Source organism: Halichoeres trimaculatus, unplaced genomic scaffold (assembly GCF_033239565.1).
Source record: "Halichoeres trimaculatus isolate MK-OKI-2021-1 unplaced genomic scaffold, fHalTri1.1 fHalTri1_scaffold_12, whole genome shotgun sequence".
In the NCBI taxonomy this organism is placed as follows: domain Eukaryota; kingdom Metazoa; phylum Chordata; class Actinopteri; order Labriformes; family Labridae; genus Halichoeres; species Halichoeres trimaculatus.
Window position 1 is genome coordinate 10250355 of NW_027437190.1, and position 16224 is coordinate 10266578.

The window sequence follows — 16224 nt, forward strand, 5'->3', positions numbered from 1 at the left end:
TAGGTGGAAGCGGAGCCAAGGCAGCAGGGTGTTGTAGCTCGGTCTGAGCTCTGGAACGACTGAAGCCGGCGATGCTCCCGGTGTGTTCCACGCAGCCATCATCCTCGGCATGTTGCTCATTTTATTGGCCAATGTGTGGGTTGTAGAGACGTGTTTAATCAACTTAGCTGTCGGGAGGTCTTGACCTCATGTCAGTGGTTCCATGCCTTGGCTGTGTGTGTGTGTGTGTGTGTGTGTGTGTGTGTGTGTGTGTGTGTGTGTGTGTGTGTGTGTGTGTGTGTGTGTGTGTGTGTGTGTGTGTGTGTGTGTTTCTGTTTGTTTTGTGTGAGTGTGTGTGAGTGTAGCTGTGAATGGCTCCCAGCCTTTGCCATGAAGTGTGACCTGCGGTGGAGCCTCTGGTTCACACTCAGCTCTCCGCTGTTGCTATTTTAAGTGATTAACTGCAGAAAGTGATGACTAATCTGTTGGTTGTGAGTCTGAAACAATTGCAGTGAAATGACATATTACAGGGAATATTGAATATAATGTGGCCTTCTGGATCCAATCAAGAGGAACATTTATAGAAACAAATCCAGAGTTCTTCTCCAATGTGTTAGATTTTCATTTTAGAAGTGTCACAATTCATCATGCACCGCTGAGATTAGTCAGAAAATGTTTTGCATTTCCCCGACCACGGAGTAGTGAACATGTTTTGACAGAAAATACCACAGAGTTGTCTAAAGTCAAACATTAAATCATATGTTCATCAATTTACATTAAAAGGAAGTTTGGCCAGCTGATCAATTTAACTCGTGCTATCGTTGCTAAAAGAAAAAGCAATGCCCGGATGTGTAGCTAGTGGTTTTAAAGATTAGAAAGACTAAGACTTCCTGAGGTCTGCCTCTTTTTGCTCTCCATAGTGACTGTTTTTTTGTTGTTTTTTCCCTTACATAGGAGTGATCAAAGTGTCACATTTGAGTTGTATTTGATGAAGGTTCTACAACTTCAAAAGCAGGTCAATACCATTTTAATCCACGAGAGTCATATCAACCAGGACCGAGCCCTAATTTAAAGAGGCTGCGAGGAGTTTCTAAGTGATCCTGAAAACGTCTCCCTTCTAGATACATGTCTGATCGTAATCCACACTTTAAAATGAGATTATCAGCACCAATATTGGTTATTTCTGAATGCTTCTTCCTAGCTTCCTGATCAGGTCAAGCAGGACTGAATTGATTTATGGCACGTCTAAGTCTCTATGACAACACCACACCAGCTGACGAAGTGTAGAAGTAAGATAAGAGATCTGTGTTTTTCTCTGCTGAAAACGATTTCTGTGATTAATTTTGTAGTGATGGTGGACACAGGAGCCAAACTGTCAGACAGAAAAAGGACAGAAGAGCAGCAGAAAGATAAATGGGAGAGTGATAGTGCATGGGCTAAAGGCTAAAACAGGTGCTAAGCTGTTTGTGATAATGTTCAATCCAACCCACAGTCAGCAGTTATTCTGCAGTGGTCTGTTCAAACTTGAGAGTCTATCAATAAAGTAAAAAGTTGTTTTGAACAAAGAAAATATGTTTCCATTTATTTCCAAACCAAACACACGCCTTGTTAGTAGTCACATCTTTATGTGTGTGTGAGACCCTGGGCCAGAAGGTGGCGAGGCAGTACAAATAAAACAGTTCCTCCTCACAGCTTTTTTAAAAGCATCAGTAATGGGATAGACATATGATGTATTTCTAATTCAAAACATCAATAACTCACCAATATTTCATTAGTATCTTGAAATTAAAAAAAAAGTAAACTTTTATGTAATGTACTTCACGGACAAAGCACGCGCCACCTGAGGCCTTTCAACTCCAGACAATTTCCCTCATCCCTCCCTGCTCTGTCATCCACTGATGGTGTAGATTCATTTAAGTCAAACCCTATTATAAATCAGAATAAAGTATCCCATCCCTATAAGTTGTTATCAGGTTTCTCTAATTGAAAAAGCTCTGTTCAAAAGTTGTGTCATTTAGTCCGCATTATTGAGGACATTTCCTGTACATTGGGGACCTTGTCTCTTTGCTCCCAGGCAGCAGGCTGCACATCTGTGGTGCTGCCATCATCACTGTCAACTATTAAACTCCCCAAATGCATTAACTGTCATGAAAACTCACCCTGGCATTGAGGAACATATGATCTATATGCACCCTTATATGCAGTAGAAACTCTCTGTTAGATGTCGTTGATTACAGAGAAGTTCTAGTTCATGAAAGCCTGGAGTAAGGGTCTTTAATTCCAAACATATCATCTTTGACACATGACATTCAAAGACCCCAATCTCATTAACATGATAAATAGTTCCCTGAAAACCTGTGACAAAAATTGAAAGCATGTATTCTATCCCCTTGAGGATCCTCATACCACTACAGGCAGCTGAAGTTGCATTTTGGCTCTTTTCAAAAATGACTCCACACATTTCTTTTTTTATTTTTCTTCAGGGAAATCCTGGCTAGTTTTCAAAAAGGTTTGGTAAGAATGACATCTAAATTGTTACACATTTTTTTGTGATAAGTATCTTCTGCATTGAAAAGATGGATATTGACTAAAAATTTTACTGATAAAGTTTTCAAAATTGTCCAGTTTATCAAGTGTGATAAATAATAATTTATAAACAAAGTGGCAAAGCGTTATTTTTTATTGTGGATTAAAAAATCATAGTTGTCTGGCTGTATTTGGATGGGTCAGGATTTACAGGGTTAAAAGAAGTTAATGCACTGTTGGAGAAACCACTCCTCACTGTTAATTGTTTTTGTCTGTACAACTGTTTTTCTTTAGTTTTGCCTCCCAGTTCTAACCCACATTAGCTTTAAAACTTGGCACAGTACAAAAATAACAAAAGAAAAAAATATGTGCAAAAAAAATTAAGTCAGTTTAAGTTTTAGAAGAAGAAATGATGATGAAAGAGAGATGAGATTACTGTATGAGGAGGAAGAGATGTGTTTCTTAATTATTTAAATGACAATTGTAAATAAATGTGATGCTTTGAAAGCACAAGACTGCATATCCAGAATTAACATGACTTTCTTAAATCTAATAATCACTCGTAATTTCATTATGTCTCTTCTCATCTTTTATGATAACTGTTGCAAGAAGGTTCAGATTTTTCAGCTGAACAGACAGAAATCTCTGCTTACCCCTCATAACAACCCAAAATACTGGTTTGAGCTATGATGTAAAAGCAAACACACACACTGAGTGATGATTTTGTAAATTTAATCCACATTTTTTTTGATGCTTCTGAGTTTAAAGAAATAAAACCCTGTAGTGTTTTGAATCTGACATCCCTTCACATAAAGTGTCTCATTGCCAGTGGACTCTCCTTCATCTGTGCGCACAGGGCTGTTTTTAGTCTGTATTCCCACTAAGATAAACTAAGGTTAACGAAATCACCATGCCACCCCACCACTCAACAACAACATCATACGAACCCTCTGCTTACTTCAGAACCTCTTCAGTTAAGTCAATTTCAAATGCTAGCTTGGAGATTTATGTACCCAGTATACTGTAAGTTCAACGATGAACAGGCCCCTTAATTGCAGCCTGCCTTCTTTCTGTTTTGTGTGTGTGTGTGACTCAGATAAAATAAACCACATGGTGTGTGGTTGTGTGTGAGGAAGCTGAACAGAACCCTCTGCTCCCATTTACTATCTCCTTGTGTGGTTTGGCAGCAGCTCTGTTGGTATGGGGGCGTGCAACGGGCATCCGTCTGGGCGCGAGGCAGGCCTGGCATGCCGCTCAGCCCCCTGCAAGGCTGCATGAGGGTGGGATCAGAGCTGGAGTCCGCCAGGCTCCAGACTGCCAGTCTGTGCGTGTGTGTGACTGTGAGCATATGTGAGTGTTTTGGTGTGTACATGTACTTCTGTGAGCGTGTGGAGGGGAGGGGGTGTAATTAAATCATTTTAAATAGCAGCCACAGTTTCACCATTGTTCTGCTTGTCACTTGCAATACGTTGACCTCTCTGTATGTTGTTGCAACATTCAGAACACTATCACACAGTCTATCTGAGTGCGTGTGTGTTCCCCAATCATTTCTGCATTGAATTAACACTGGACCATTTACTTGACCTTTGCGGTCATTATAATTGTGAGGTGCAATCCAGCCATCCTGAGAGTAACACAATAGCATGCATACCACCGTGGCTGGATGCCATACCTCCCCTCGCTGTACAGGATAACAAGCAGAGCACACAGAGCTGAGCCGGGCCTGCTTAGCACTTGGACAGCAGACCACCCTTGGAATAAGAACTTGCCTCTGGAGGTGTTGTTTGTTTGAGGCCAGCAGAGGATATTACATCCTTAACACTGTGATACTTTGTTATGTGTATGGCTGGTGGAAGTGTTTTCACATTCATCTATTATCCAACAGGCCTTGTGTTAATCTTTATGGTTATCGCTATATAAAAAATACTTCATTTTGTTATCTGTCCACAGAACGACAACTCCAGTAAAATAAGATATTTTTATTTTTCAACAAATGCCTCAAAGGGATAGTTCAGTTAGTTTGAAGCGTTTCTGGCACTTCTTCATAATCAGTTTATTAGTATCAGTGCTCCTGTACACCACACAACATACCTGCCAACACTCCAGATTGCGATGGGAGTCTCCCACTATTAAACCCGTTCTTCAGCTGAACTCTTGATTTGTGATTACTCCCGATTTATCACCTTGATACCACTTAAAAGCTTGTTCATAAGAACAGTGTAGGATATGTGTCATCAGACCTCTCAACTTCCCAACTTGGCAGCAACAAGCACATGCCAGTCACTACCTTGCACATGTGCATGTGTACTTGCTGAAGCAGCTCTGTACTCAATGCTGTTACATTTAGGAAATACAATACCCAACACAGCCTAGATTACTCACTGCCGCTTGAGTGGCAGCTTGTTATAACAGCTCTCTCAATGTTGTTTTCTTATATTTTTAGGAATCTTCATATTTGGTTCATTTGTTGGCCATCAACACCAAACTAGTCGCATTTGCAATGGTGTTTCTACTAGCTCCATCCTGGACCCTAGGGTGGTGGTGGCTGATAGGACTTTTATGGCCATGCTGTTGTCTCAGATGGACATTTTTTCTAGGTGTTTCTATATTATTCTATTGATATATCCTTGACATTTTTGCACTATACACTTTCTTGAATTGCTGCTGCTGTGATTGAATTTCCTTTTGGGGATTGGTGAAATACATTCTATTCTACTGTAATTTGTTGTATTCTATTTTACTCTATTGAAAAGCAAGTCGCACTTGGTATTCAGTCGGGCATGTAGCAGGACCACAATCACCTGAAGACTTAAGACCAAGGATTTCCCTGGTCTCCAAGCCCAATGGTGAGCCTCTTCTCATTCATGTTGATCTGTATAACCCCAAAGCAGTTGATGTCTGGCCTGACTGCACTCATTATGTCAGTTTTTTGTTTTATGAAAGCTATATATGATCTGTTGTCACCACAGTGCATTTTATTTTGAAAGTAAGATAATTTAGCGCCAAACTTCCTGTTCCACTCAATCTGCTCCATGCAATTGATGGATTGAAAACTGTGGCACCAGGCAAAGACAAAAAGATGTCTTGAAGCTCAGAGGGCTTTGACCTGCAACAGAGCCGAGCCAGTACGAGGTGACACGTCGACTTGCAACCTATCACATCCAATACGGCAATAAACCACAGACAGATCTAGTGTGATTTGGCCAAGAGCAATGCAGACTGCAGCCATGTGTCTTCTTATTCAGGAATATGATTCTAGTTTTTGATTACATGTTGTTTTTGTTTTTGTTTTTCAAGAAATGGTGTTGAACCCTCAGTTTTCTCTGTCCAGTCTCATAAGTTCATCTTTGGTTTTCAGTCAAAGATTAACCTGCCGGGCTTCTGTTTTCTGATCTTCAAACTGAACTTTATTGACATCAGTTTGTGTGGTCTCAGTGGTAGGTAAGTCCCAGCATGGAGGTCAGTGGTGTTTACATATTGGTTTGTATTACAAAAAGGTGAGTTTTGCTTTTTTGAACACAGGTTCAAATTCTTTTTTGTGTTTGAAAACACAGTTTTAATGACAGTAATCCGCTGTAATGTAATGCAGGTTAATTGTCACCATTGTATATTTCAGAGAGCTGTACTGTGTCATTTGTGGAGACTGTAATGAGAGATGTGCTGGATTGAAGTAAAAGTCGTCGACAAATACTCAGGTTTTAAGGAACAATTGATATTTATTGGCCATACTCTGTAATACGAGCAGTATTGCACATAATATGATGATATAATGGATGATACTTTCACACCCCAGAGTGCACACTAACGCCAAATCTCAATGGATCTACACTGAACTCAGCAACAAAGTATTTGAAGCTGAATTCTTCAGAATCTGCAGCAGAATTCACAGACATGAGGTGTACAGCAGCCGCAGCAGAATTTACAATCGATGCCACGCTTCTGTCTGCTGCCATAAGGCATCTGTGTGGGAACAAAAGACATGAACAAAGAGTTTATTAGCAGCATCAACCACTCTGCTTTTTACCCTCTGAGCCTCAGAGCTTTACTTAAAACAACACTTCCGCTGTGTTTTTGGGTTCTCTTTCATGATTGTCTTAAATCAGCTGAACATACCTTCCATGAGCCCCATGAAGTCTCTGGATCTTCAGCAACTGGATTGTCAATACTTATCATGCCTTCAGGTTCCTGAACCTGTTGAGTAAGAAACCTAATTTTACTGTCTTTTCAAAACATTAAAGCAGATATCTTCTCTTAACCCCTTACTGCCTTAATTTATAAACAATTCAAAAAAATAGATTGTTTTTATATGGTTTTGCATTCTTACATATGTTAATTATATCATATATGGACATGAGAAGTTCATCCCCTGACCAACATATTGCGACAATGTGAATCTGATAAGATCTTTGGTGTGTGTAGAATATGAATCCATAGGTGTTAGTGGGATACAAAGGTCATCTCAGCTGCATCAAGAGGGTATGATGCAAATTTGCAACAACAGGCACCAAGGGGTTAATGGAGTAAAAGTAAAGCTCTTACCTCAGTGTGAGGGACAGCAGAGCTCTCCTGGATGAACATGAATGTGAGCACGACTGCCACAACAACTGCAACTCCAAAAGTCTTCATCTTTGAAACGGAGAGTTTTGGTGACTCTTTTCAAATCTTTTGTCTGTTTCCTCTGACTAATGGTTGAGACGGGAGATGTGCTGATATTTATACTCACCTGTACTCACTAACTGCGCAGTATCTACTGATATCGATCAGCTTACATCACCCTGAGGGATGCTGGGAATGGGAACGGGAAACTCCTCAGCAGTGAAAGCCTGGAAGTTTTGAGTTTTTGTTTGTTATTCTGTTCATGAATTAACTATTTTTGATCTGGTTAGCTGGGAGTGCAATCATTACATTGCACTTCAAAGTCATGCTTCATAAAGCAACAACGTTTGCACAGGAGCAGATTGTTTAAGCACTTTTTTACTTTCTATTTTCACTCTCATGGTTTGGCTAACTGACCATTGACTTCTGAGATTTAATTCAGTTATCGAGCAACAACCAACATCCCCCTATCCTCCTGTTAACCCAGAGTTAGTTAGCAGGACTGGAATAACTCTAATTGAAGAATATTTATCTAACAGTCACCTGTAGCATCTCAACCCTCCCCTTTTATTCTTGGGGTAAATTTTACGCCATTTAATGTTTATCATTCAGAAAAAATCTAGTAGAATTGATTAAGCACAACACCTCACCCAGTGAAAGTCATAAATGTGCACACTAAACTGAATAAAAGTTTGGATGAAAGATTTTCAAAATTCACTGACTCCAAAGATGAAAGTTTGACCTGATGGTGGCGCTACAGGAAAGGTCATATTACCTCCAAAAGCAATAGAGTTCATACTCATGTGGTCACCTGTAGATTGAAAAGATTTGAATGAAAACTGTTCAAGATTCATTGATTTTACTTTGAAAGTTTAGAGGATAGGTCAACTCACCTATGTGTGTTACTATCAATTAGACATAAATACATAAATATTAGGTAGCACTTTATAAAACGGCCGGCGTCTTAGTGTAGTTTTCCGTTTCTTACAGTGTAATTTCCTCAACTTTTGGGATAACTTTCTGAAATGTACACATCATTTTGCAGAGCCTGTGTAGTACTTTCACTTGTGTCTTAAAGCGTAAGTGCTGTTGTCTTACATTGTAGTTTTCTGTGTCTTAATTTGTAGTTTCCTCAACTCTTGGGGTAACTCTCACACACACCATGACATTTTGCAGTATCTATTGGGTGGTCAAACTCGCGTCTTACAGTGTAAGTTCTGGAGTCTTACAGTGTAGTTTTACTGTGTTACCATGAACTTCAATCAAAACTGTAATTTTCCTGGACATATGATTTTACTGTGCAAACCTTGATGTGTCACTTCCTCTTAAGAATCAGCATGGATACAGATTATATAGGCCAATGATAAACTTAAATGCTGTAATGTATTGATGAGTATGTGTTTCACATAATAATGACAAGACATGCATACGTATAAAATATCTTTATTTTTTTAAACACCCAGAGACCCCACATAGTAATTCACCTTTTAAGTAACTCAGCCATTAAAATCACACATCTTGATTGTCTAACTGTCCAGTACTTCCACTGCAACAACCCAGCACTTAACCTGTAACTACTGGTTAACAGTTGGATTATAAAGTGAACACTTGTTGGCTTTACTCGTTGTGTAACTACCCACTACTAGTGTGCACGCCTTATAATGCGGTGCGCGCTATATATGAAAAACAGTTTACAAATAGGCCATTCATTGAAGGTGCGCCCTATATTCCGAAGCGCCTTGTAGTGCGGAAAATACGGTACTTACAGGTAAAGCAGTGGGTGTGGGGGCAGGCTTACCGCCGCTTGCGCCTTTGTTATGTTTTCTTATTTGTCTCTGCGTTTCCTTCATTGTTGCTGTGTTTTCTTTTTAGTTGTTTTCTTTCACACTTTAAGTCCACGGTAAAGTCATCTCCGTAGGTCACCATCTGCTTCAGTGCAGTCAGGATGGGTCTGTTGATCTCTTCAGACGTGTAGATTTCTGACTCAGAGTTCTTCATCAGAAAGATGCAGTTTATTGGAATAACCAGCAGCATGCTGAACTTTTCCACCTACAGGTCACAGTCAGGTTATCCTCAAAGCTTTAAACAAAATTACATCATAATATTTAGAAAGTCAGACTCACCTGTTCCTTCAGAAACTTGCTCTTGTAAATGTTGTTGATATCTTTCTTCACCTCAGGACAGGCCTCATCCACTTTGGTGAGAATGGCCACCTGAGGAATCCCTGCAGGTTTCAGTAAGTCGACATGAGCTATTGAGGTATCTTCATAAACACACCTGGATCAATCCACAGAGATAACTTACCCAGTTCACTGGCTGCTACTCTGACCTGTCTTAACTTCTGCACCTTGGCCTGGCTCAGCAGAGCGACAGAGCCTGCAGGAACCACACAGACCAGGACGTGGGCTTTATCGTCCACAGAGGGGTTTGAGTTGAAGCTTGGATCCCCCTGTGTCAGTGGGCTTAGAGGATTAAACTGTAAAACAACAAAACACAGATAAATACTGTTTCATTTCAGAGATCAGAGCAGAAACATATTCTGTTTAAATATTTTATTTTATTGGGAGATTGACACTGTGTTTACATCATTCCTTTTTTCCCTCAACTCAGGGATCAGTAAAACATGCATGAATCTTTTTTTAAGGACAGCACCTTGTAATTTTCTTTCACGTGCCCTTTCATGGCCAGTATGACATCCTCCACCTGGACTCCATTGTTGGTGTTTTCCTCAAAGCCCATGATGTTGTTAAACACCACTGAGTAAGAGCTCTGTGCATCTTTTTCAATTTTGTAAGTTTTGTACTAAAAGAAGAGGAATGAGAGAGAGTCATATATATAATTTAAGAAGGATATTTCTTCTCAAACCAACAATGAAAAAAGAAAATGGTTGGACCAACTTAATTTATTGCTTCATTTGGTAACATCTAAATAAATTAAGTTATTTGAAATGAAGTTAATAAGTTCAGTCAACACAAATGATTAAGTCAAATGAACTTGATAATTTAATTGCTCTCAAATCAACATTTTCCGTTGTTTCAACTCAATAATCTGCAAAACCCCTTAGTAAAATCTGAAGAGGTGTTTATGTACTTTATGCACTGTAAAAATGTGACAAGTTGAGCTTACTTGAAAAAAATCTAGGAAACCAATTAGACTAAAAACAGTTAGTAAATATAACTAATAGTCTTAAAGGGCATATTGCAAGTTCAAGGCAACTGTTGAGAAATTGATAGGAAAATAACTTAAAAACAATATCCTGAAAGAAATTCCTAAATCAATAAACCACAGGGTCTCCAGGGGACATTTTAGTATGAGTTTTTGTACTTCCGCATAAAAAAACACCATTTGAACGTGACGTCACAGTCGGGAGTCTCGCTGCTTCTGCCTCAGTTTAACATTAATAAACATGGATCAGACTGTCTGTGAGTGACAGCTGTTAGCAAGTGACATGTAGCCTAGTGCTGTGTTCACATCAGCTTATTTAAAGTTTGAAATCAGATACACTGACTTAAAAAAATAAGTAGTATGTGTCATAGCTGATCGTACAGCAACGTGCTTTGAACCGTCATGGTAAAACCCATAGAGAGAAAGACAGAGAGGTCTATCAGAAGTCTATCAACTGATCCAGTGTCAAAAAACCAAGACCTAGCTCACGTTCCCGTTGGGTTGAACCTCGGGCTGAATCTATGGCAATCATTGTTTACGTCTGTCACCAGGAGCCGGGCTAGAGGCTGCTGCTGCCGGTGAAGCAGTAGTTGTCTGATGGGACAGCAGCCGCGTCAGTCTCACCCGGACCTGGCTTCGGTATCCCATCATGTACTCCATCCATAGACTTTATAAAATAGACTCCATCACATCAATCTTCCTGTCGAGAAACGGGCAGCACGGAAGACTGGTATTTTTTGAAACCAATGCAGCAATAAAGTACCCTCTCGTCAGCTGCACAAAAACGAATCTTAGCACGAAAGCTAACTCACCAAGTTGGAAAAAGTGGACTCAATGTCCTGATAAGCTAATATTTCTGCATCCATCCATCCAAAAGAGCCTCTTCTTCCTTTAAATTTGAGCATTTTTTGTTGCATATCACACAAAATCAGTGATTGACTTAAAGGCAGGGTTGACAGTCCTGAAAATCTAGCATGAATATGAATGTAGCATCTCGTCAGCCCCTCCTCCCCCTCCCCTTGGGGCTCCCTCAAAGCAACGCCCCTGCTCACATGCATGGGCGCCACTGATTCACAACTATGATTGTGAATGACTGAAAGACGGACTCAGCACATCATTTTATGTTTTGCACTACTTGGAGTCATGTCTCATTTGGAGGTAAGGAAACACCAAAACGTTAAAATGTAAAGCTAAAAAAACAATAAACAAACTTGACTTTTGTCATTACTCGCGACTGTCATGCTAGAATCGTCCACTTTTACCTGTGACACGATATCAGGAGTAAAGCTATAATACAAACAGTATATGTACATTTTCTCTAGGACTTACCAAATATTACAGTTTTTTGTTTTTTTTTTTGCTTGTCAGAGCCCCTGTGGTGAGAGTTTATTAGACTCTGATCCGAACTACAGCCCAGAGTTAAGTACCCTATCAGGTCAGAGGGGACAGGCCCGAGGTCGAGCGAGAGGGGCAGTAGTTAGAGGCAGGGGAACAGACCAAGAAAAGAAAGCCTCTTTCTTTTCTTGCTCTGATTAGCTGGAGGAGCGGCAACGGGCAATCGAGGTATAGGTAGCTTCTCCGCCATTCTGCAGCGCTGCTCCTTCCTTCTCAGCTTGGCCACGCGCACTGAATCATGTGCACGCCAGTGAAGTGTACGTGCAGGAGGCGGGCAGAACGGCGACGGGATTTGATTGGTTTACAAACAAGGTGTCCCTGGATGACGATTGGTTGGTGTTTTCCCTGTTTTACTCCTGCTGTAGATAGCGGATATTTTCCGCTCTATTTTAAGAACACATCATGTATTTCTTGCCATCGGGACATATAGATCATTTGAGACCAGCATAACAAAAAGAGTATCTAAATCAAACTACCAATTATACCTTTAATCTACTGCCTTTATTAGACCATGTTGAGCGTTAACTAAAAAAAAAATTTAACCTTCAATATGCCCTTTTAAATTGAGTTTACTGTAAGTCTACTTGTAAAGTTTACTTTACAGCCTATTTTATTGACTTAATACTAACCGTGAGTGAGGAGGGAATGCAGTTGATATTGGACCCCGCTTTATACTGAAATGCTTTCTGTGCTCCGCTTGGCAGGATCTGCTGTCTGTGTCCTGTAGCATAAACCATGTACCTAATGATTTTTTTCCCAGCATGTTTGGTGTTTTATTGTTAATTGATATGTTGATGGGCTATGCTATGTTGGGCTATTTTGAAAATATGATTAAAAATTATAAACTTTTTTTTCAGTTATATTTAAATTACCATTACTGACAGTAGAGCATGGACAGTCAGCCAATCAATGCCATTGAGCACAGCTGGTCTGTGCCCTGGAGCATAGACACACTGTCTCCACGTAGCATGGGTTTTGAAGATTATTGAGTTGAAACAATTGAAAACTTTAAGTTGGACGGATGTAAATTTTCAATTTGCTAAAAATGTTTAGTAAATTAGTTAGTTAGTTAATTAAACTTATTAACTTCTTTACAAAGAACTTAATTCATTTAGGTGTTAACAGTTAAAACAACTCAATTATGTTGGTCTAACTGTGTCCTTTTTTCAGTTATGGCAACGCAGAGTTTCAAGTTGATATGATACACAAAAATACATGTGGAGTTTGATTTATTTAAAAAAATTACATTACTTCAACTAATTAAAAATTTGCCTTTTACAGTGCAGGGAGAGCTATCTTCATGACTTCCTCTCAGAAACACACCAGAGGCTTCACTGTTGTCTCTTTTAATGTCTTTAACCAAAAACGAAATTATCAGATAAACAGTTCAGCTTAAAATACAGGTTACTTTCTCCTGTATGATATAATCAAAAAACAGCTCTTGGTGGGTCTTTGAATTGACTTAAATAAAATAAGTTCATGTAACACAATAAGATTACATTCCTCATGTGAACAAAATTTAATCTGGTAGATGTTACATGAAGGGTGTGTGCCTTTCCAAATCAGGTCCAATCAACTGAGTTTACAACATAATTTATCGGAAGTGGTTTGTTAAATCACATCATTAATGCTGCAGATAAAACTAACATCAGTGTCTCCTGCAGTCAGATGCTTTGTTTTAAACTAGAGACTATGTAAGCTTCATAAAGAGCAATGTTAGCTCTGAACCATCAGTCTACTGTCTATCTTACCGTCAGAGTAAAGCTGCTCCCTGAGTTTGCATCAGTCAAAGCTCGGTTGGTGATGTGACCTCGGAGAGCACTGTCCACAGAGTTGATGAAGCTGGATTTTCCTGCACCGACCATGCCGTGGAGCAGGATCCGGAGGTGTGAAACGTCTCTGTTTCGTGGTCGGTAAGATCTGATGAAGCTGAGGAGTTCCTGTGAGTTCCTGTTAAAGCAGCACTATGATTGTTACAAGCAGGTTGTTGATAAGCTAACAGAGCCAGTGTGTTACTGAGAAGAAGACTCACTCTGACAGACATCGCCATGGCTGCCTCAGACAGGCTGAAGGACAGACAGAAACAGCATGAAGCATCACTAAATGTTTCTCTGACTGAAATCATGTTTGTAATTTAGAGGGGTCTTACGGGAAGGTGGTGGGGGTGGTGGGGATGGTTTTGATTTTTTTTGTCCCATGCCTGTAAAGAAACATTAACATCACTGAGTGAAATCGTGCACAGTAATCTGTTCAGGTGACTCTGCGACTCACAACATGCAGCAATATGGATCACATTTATATCACAGCAGAACAGAAACCAACAAGTCTACTTTTTCTTTAAAAACCTAATCCAGTTTCTATCAAGCTGTTCTATCTAACTCTCACTTGAAGTGGGTTTGATAAAGAAAGAAAAGGAAGCTGCAGAGAGCATGTTCTATTGGGGGCTGATGTCTAAAAGTGTTGCTAATTGAAAAGATAAAGGTCATGTCAGAGATGAAGTTAAAGTCAGTCTTACCTTTTCTTCAGGAGCTCCGGTCTCAGTGAGTCTTCACAAGAGCTGGGTGCTGAGTTTAAAGAGTAACTTTCACTTAGAGTTTAGTTTCTGTTTTGTCATGTGACTTACAAGCAGACCACTCGAGGCTTGAGTTTCTTATATTAAGACATTATTTTAATTTAGAGACAGTAAACTGTGAATTTTTCTCACTCTTTGGAAGATCGTTTTTTTTTCATTTATTACAAATAATTCATGCAACAATATGCGACCCATAATAAGACTAAGAAGACTTTTTTTTCTGAAAATACATCAATACTTATTTATTTATTTAGTAAGTTAGTTAGTTAGTTAGTTAGTTATCTGTTGATTGATTTATTGACTTGGTGTGTGTGTGTTTACTTCAGGAAATTCATACTCAGTCTTCTCATCTGTCTTTAACCCTCCTATTATTGTCCACCTGCCCACCAGTTACTCCTTTACCCATTACTCACCTGGCCTGTCCTCTCCTCCCATCAGCCCTGCAGTTCAGTCAGAAGCCAATGGTCATCCCTCTGCAATCTGATCCTCACCTTTGCCTCTGGGTTCAGGTGATTTTAGATATAAACTTTGGTTTCAATCAACTTTTGAGTATTTTTATTATTGTGTTGGACCTACAGGTCTGGTTCTAACTAGGGATGGGAATTTCGACTAATTTCCTAGCCGACTAGTCTCAAATTTTATTTGCGACTAGTCGACTAGTCTATAAGCAAACATAAGTAAGAAAACTTGCAATTTAATACACATATTAAGTTAAAAGTTTTAAACGCAAATGTGTATTTAGGAGCTATTTTAGCCCAAACATTCAGGATAGACTGTTTATTTAAATCTTATTGATGTAACAACAACTGACTGAATAAAGTTGAACAAATTAAAGAGAAATCCATTTCTGATGCGTTTGTTAATGCAATGCATGGCATTTATTATGAATTCTGTTTCAGTATGAAACTTGGATGCAGCAGAATGACAATTCCAAACATACAACATAGTAGCCTAGAATAGAATTTCCCTGAAAACCCTGGCACATACTCCGGGATGGAACAAGTTGGGTCCTATCACAAGGTTCAGGGCAGAAATGACCCCTACAGCAGTGATTTTGTGCAGCAGAAGCCCAGAGCACTCGCACCAAACACCCCCTCCCTGCTCGTCTGCCGGTTTCCTCTGCACTCAGACGGGGCCATATTTTACTTGACCAAAAACACAAGTAAACAGACTCCCACCGAAAAAATCTGATATCGGTCTGCATTCAGGCTTTATTTAGAGAATTTTCAGCGTGTTACTTTCACACAAAAACACTGCTAAATAAGGCTCTAGTTCTCATCGTGTCGTAAAACGGCGCTACCTCCGCTGCAGAGCCACAGCTGGCTACGAAGCTCTCGCTACTTAGTGTATCAGTCCGCGCGCGCAGCGTGCCAGATATAAACAAACGAAGGTAGTCTGCCAGGACGAAGCGACACAATGAGAACTAGAGCCTTATTTAGCGGTGTTTTTGTGTGACCGAGCCGGGTCTCACCATCTTCGCCTTGCAGGTCAACATCGAGGTGTCTACTATGAATGTGGTTTCTCATCGCTCCGGTAGAGTGGTTATAAGCGAGTGTCTGCTTACACAGCCGACAGGCGACCTTGTTGTCATCTGCTGCGTCAAAACACTGCCAAATAGTGCTGATTTTCTTGCGCGGTAGCGCCGCCATTTCCCCACTTCACCCAACTTTCTTCCCCAAACTTTGATGCCCTGCCCCCTACATGACGTGTGGGGGGAGCATGGGGGGAGGGGAGAAGGAGCAGTTCTCTCCCTGTCTGAATACAAAGCAGCCGAGGCAGAAGCGTGCAGCGTTTAACCGACTAATAAAATACTAAACGTTTAATAAATGAGTAGGCAGTTAAACGATTCAACGACTAGTCACGTACATCCCTAGTTCCAACCTTCATGTTCCTTCACATCAGAAGGTCAGGTTTGATTTTTATAAAGATTTAACCATTGGGGGAAACCATCTTCCATTTTTTCATCACTGCATCTGGTGCAGGGTGTGACT

At 40.0% G+C, this 16224-nt stretch overlaps 2 protein-coding genes across 2 annotated transcripts; both read right to left on the reverse strand.

The window, feature by feature from the left end:
* Nucleotides 1–6369: 6369 nt before the first annotated feature.
* Nucleotides 6370–7131, reverse strand: LOC141801120 (hepcidin-like). The gene is made up of 3 exons (XM_074684044.1): nucleotides 7045–7131; nucleotides 6619–6696; nucleotides 6370–6465 (listed from the first exon to the last, which is right to left on the reverse strand). The coding sequence occupies exons 1-3, from the start codon at nucleotides 7129–7131 to the stop codon at nucleotides 6370–6372; spliced, it is 261 nt and encodes an 86-aa protein (XP_074540145.1).
* A 1785-nt stretch (nucleotides 7132–8916) lies between these two features.
* Nucleotides 8917–15882, reverse strand: LOC141800568 (interferon-induced protein 44-like). Its single transcript, XM_074683177.1, has 9 exons — nucleotides 15705–15882; nucleotides 14177–14225; nucleotides 13811–13861; nucleotides 13694–13727; nucleotides 13413–13625; nucleotides 9754–9903; nucleotides 9406–9577; nucleotides 9225–9325; nucleotides 8917–9150 (listed from the first exon to the last, which is right to left on the reverse strand). Exons 1-9 carry the CDS (start codon nucleotides 15880–15882, stop codon nucleotides 8917–8919), a joined length of 1182 nt encoding a protein of 393 aa, XP_074539278.1.
* Between the last annotated feature and the right edge of the window lie 342 nt (nucleotides 15883–16224).

Bases quoted from the DNA above. Each gene is read 5' to 3' on its own strand.
- LOC141801120 (XM_074684044.1), bottom strand. From the start codon at position 7,131: ATGAAGACTTTTGGAGTTGCAGTTGTTGTGGCAGTCGTGCTCACATTC. The intron at 6,697-7,044 runs GTAAGAGCTTTA...CTTACTCAACAG, and splicing joins CTGCTGTCCCTCACACTGAG to GTTCAGGAACCTGAAGGCAT. The intron at 6,466-6,618 runs GTATGTTCAGCT...GTTCCCACACAG, and splicing joins CTTCATGGGGCTCATGGAAG to ATGCCTTATGGCAGCAGACA.
- LOC141800568 (XM_074683177.1), bottom strand. From the start codon at position 15,882: ATGGCGGCGCTACCGCGCAAGAAAATCAGCACTATTTGGCAGTGTTTT. The intron at 13,626-13,693 runs GTGAGTCTTCTT...TAACAATCATAG, and splicing joins CCATGGCGATGTCTGTCAGA to TGCTGCTTTAACAGGAACTC. The intron at 9,151-9,224 runs GTGAGTCTGACT...TGTGACCTGTAG, and splicing joins GCAAGTTTCTGAAGGAACAG to GTGGAAAAGTTCAGCATGCT.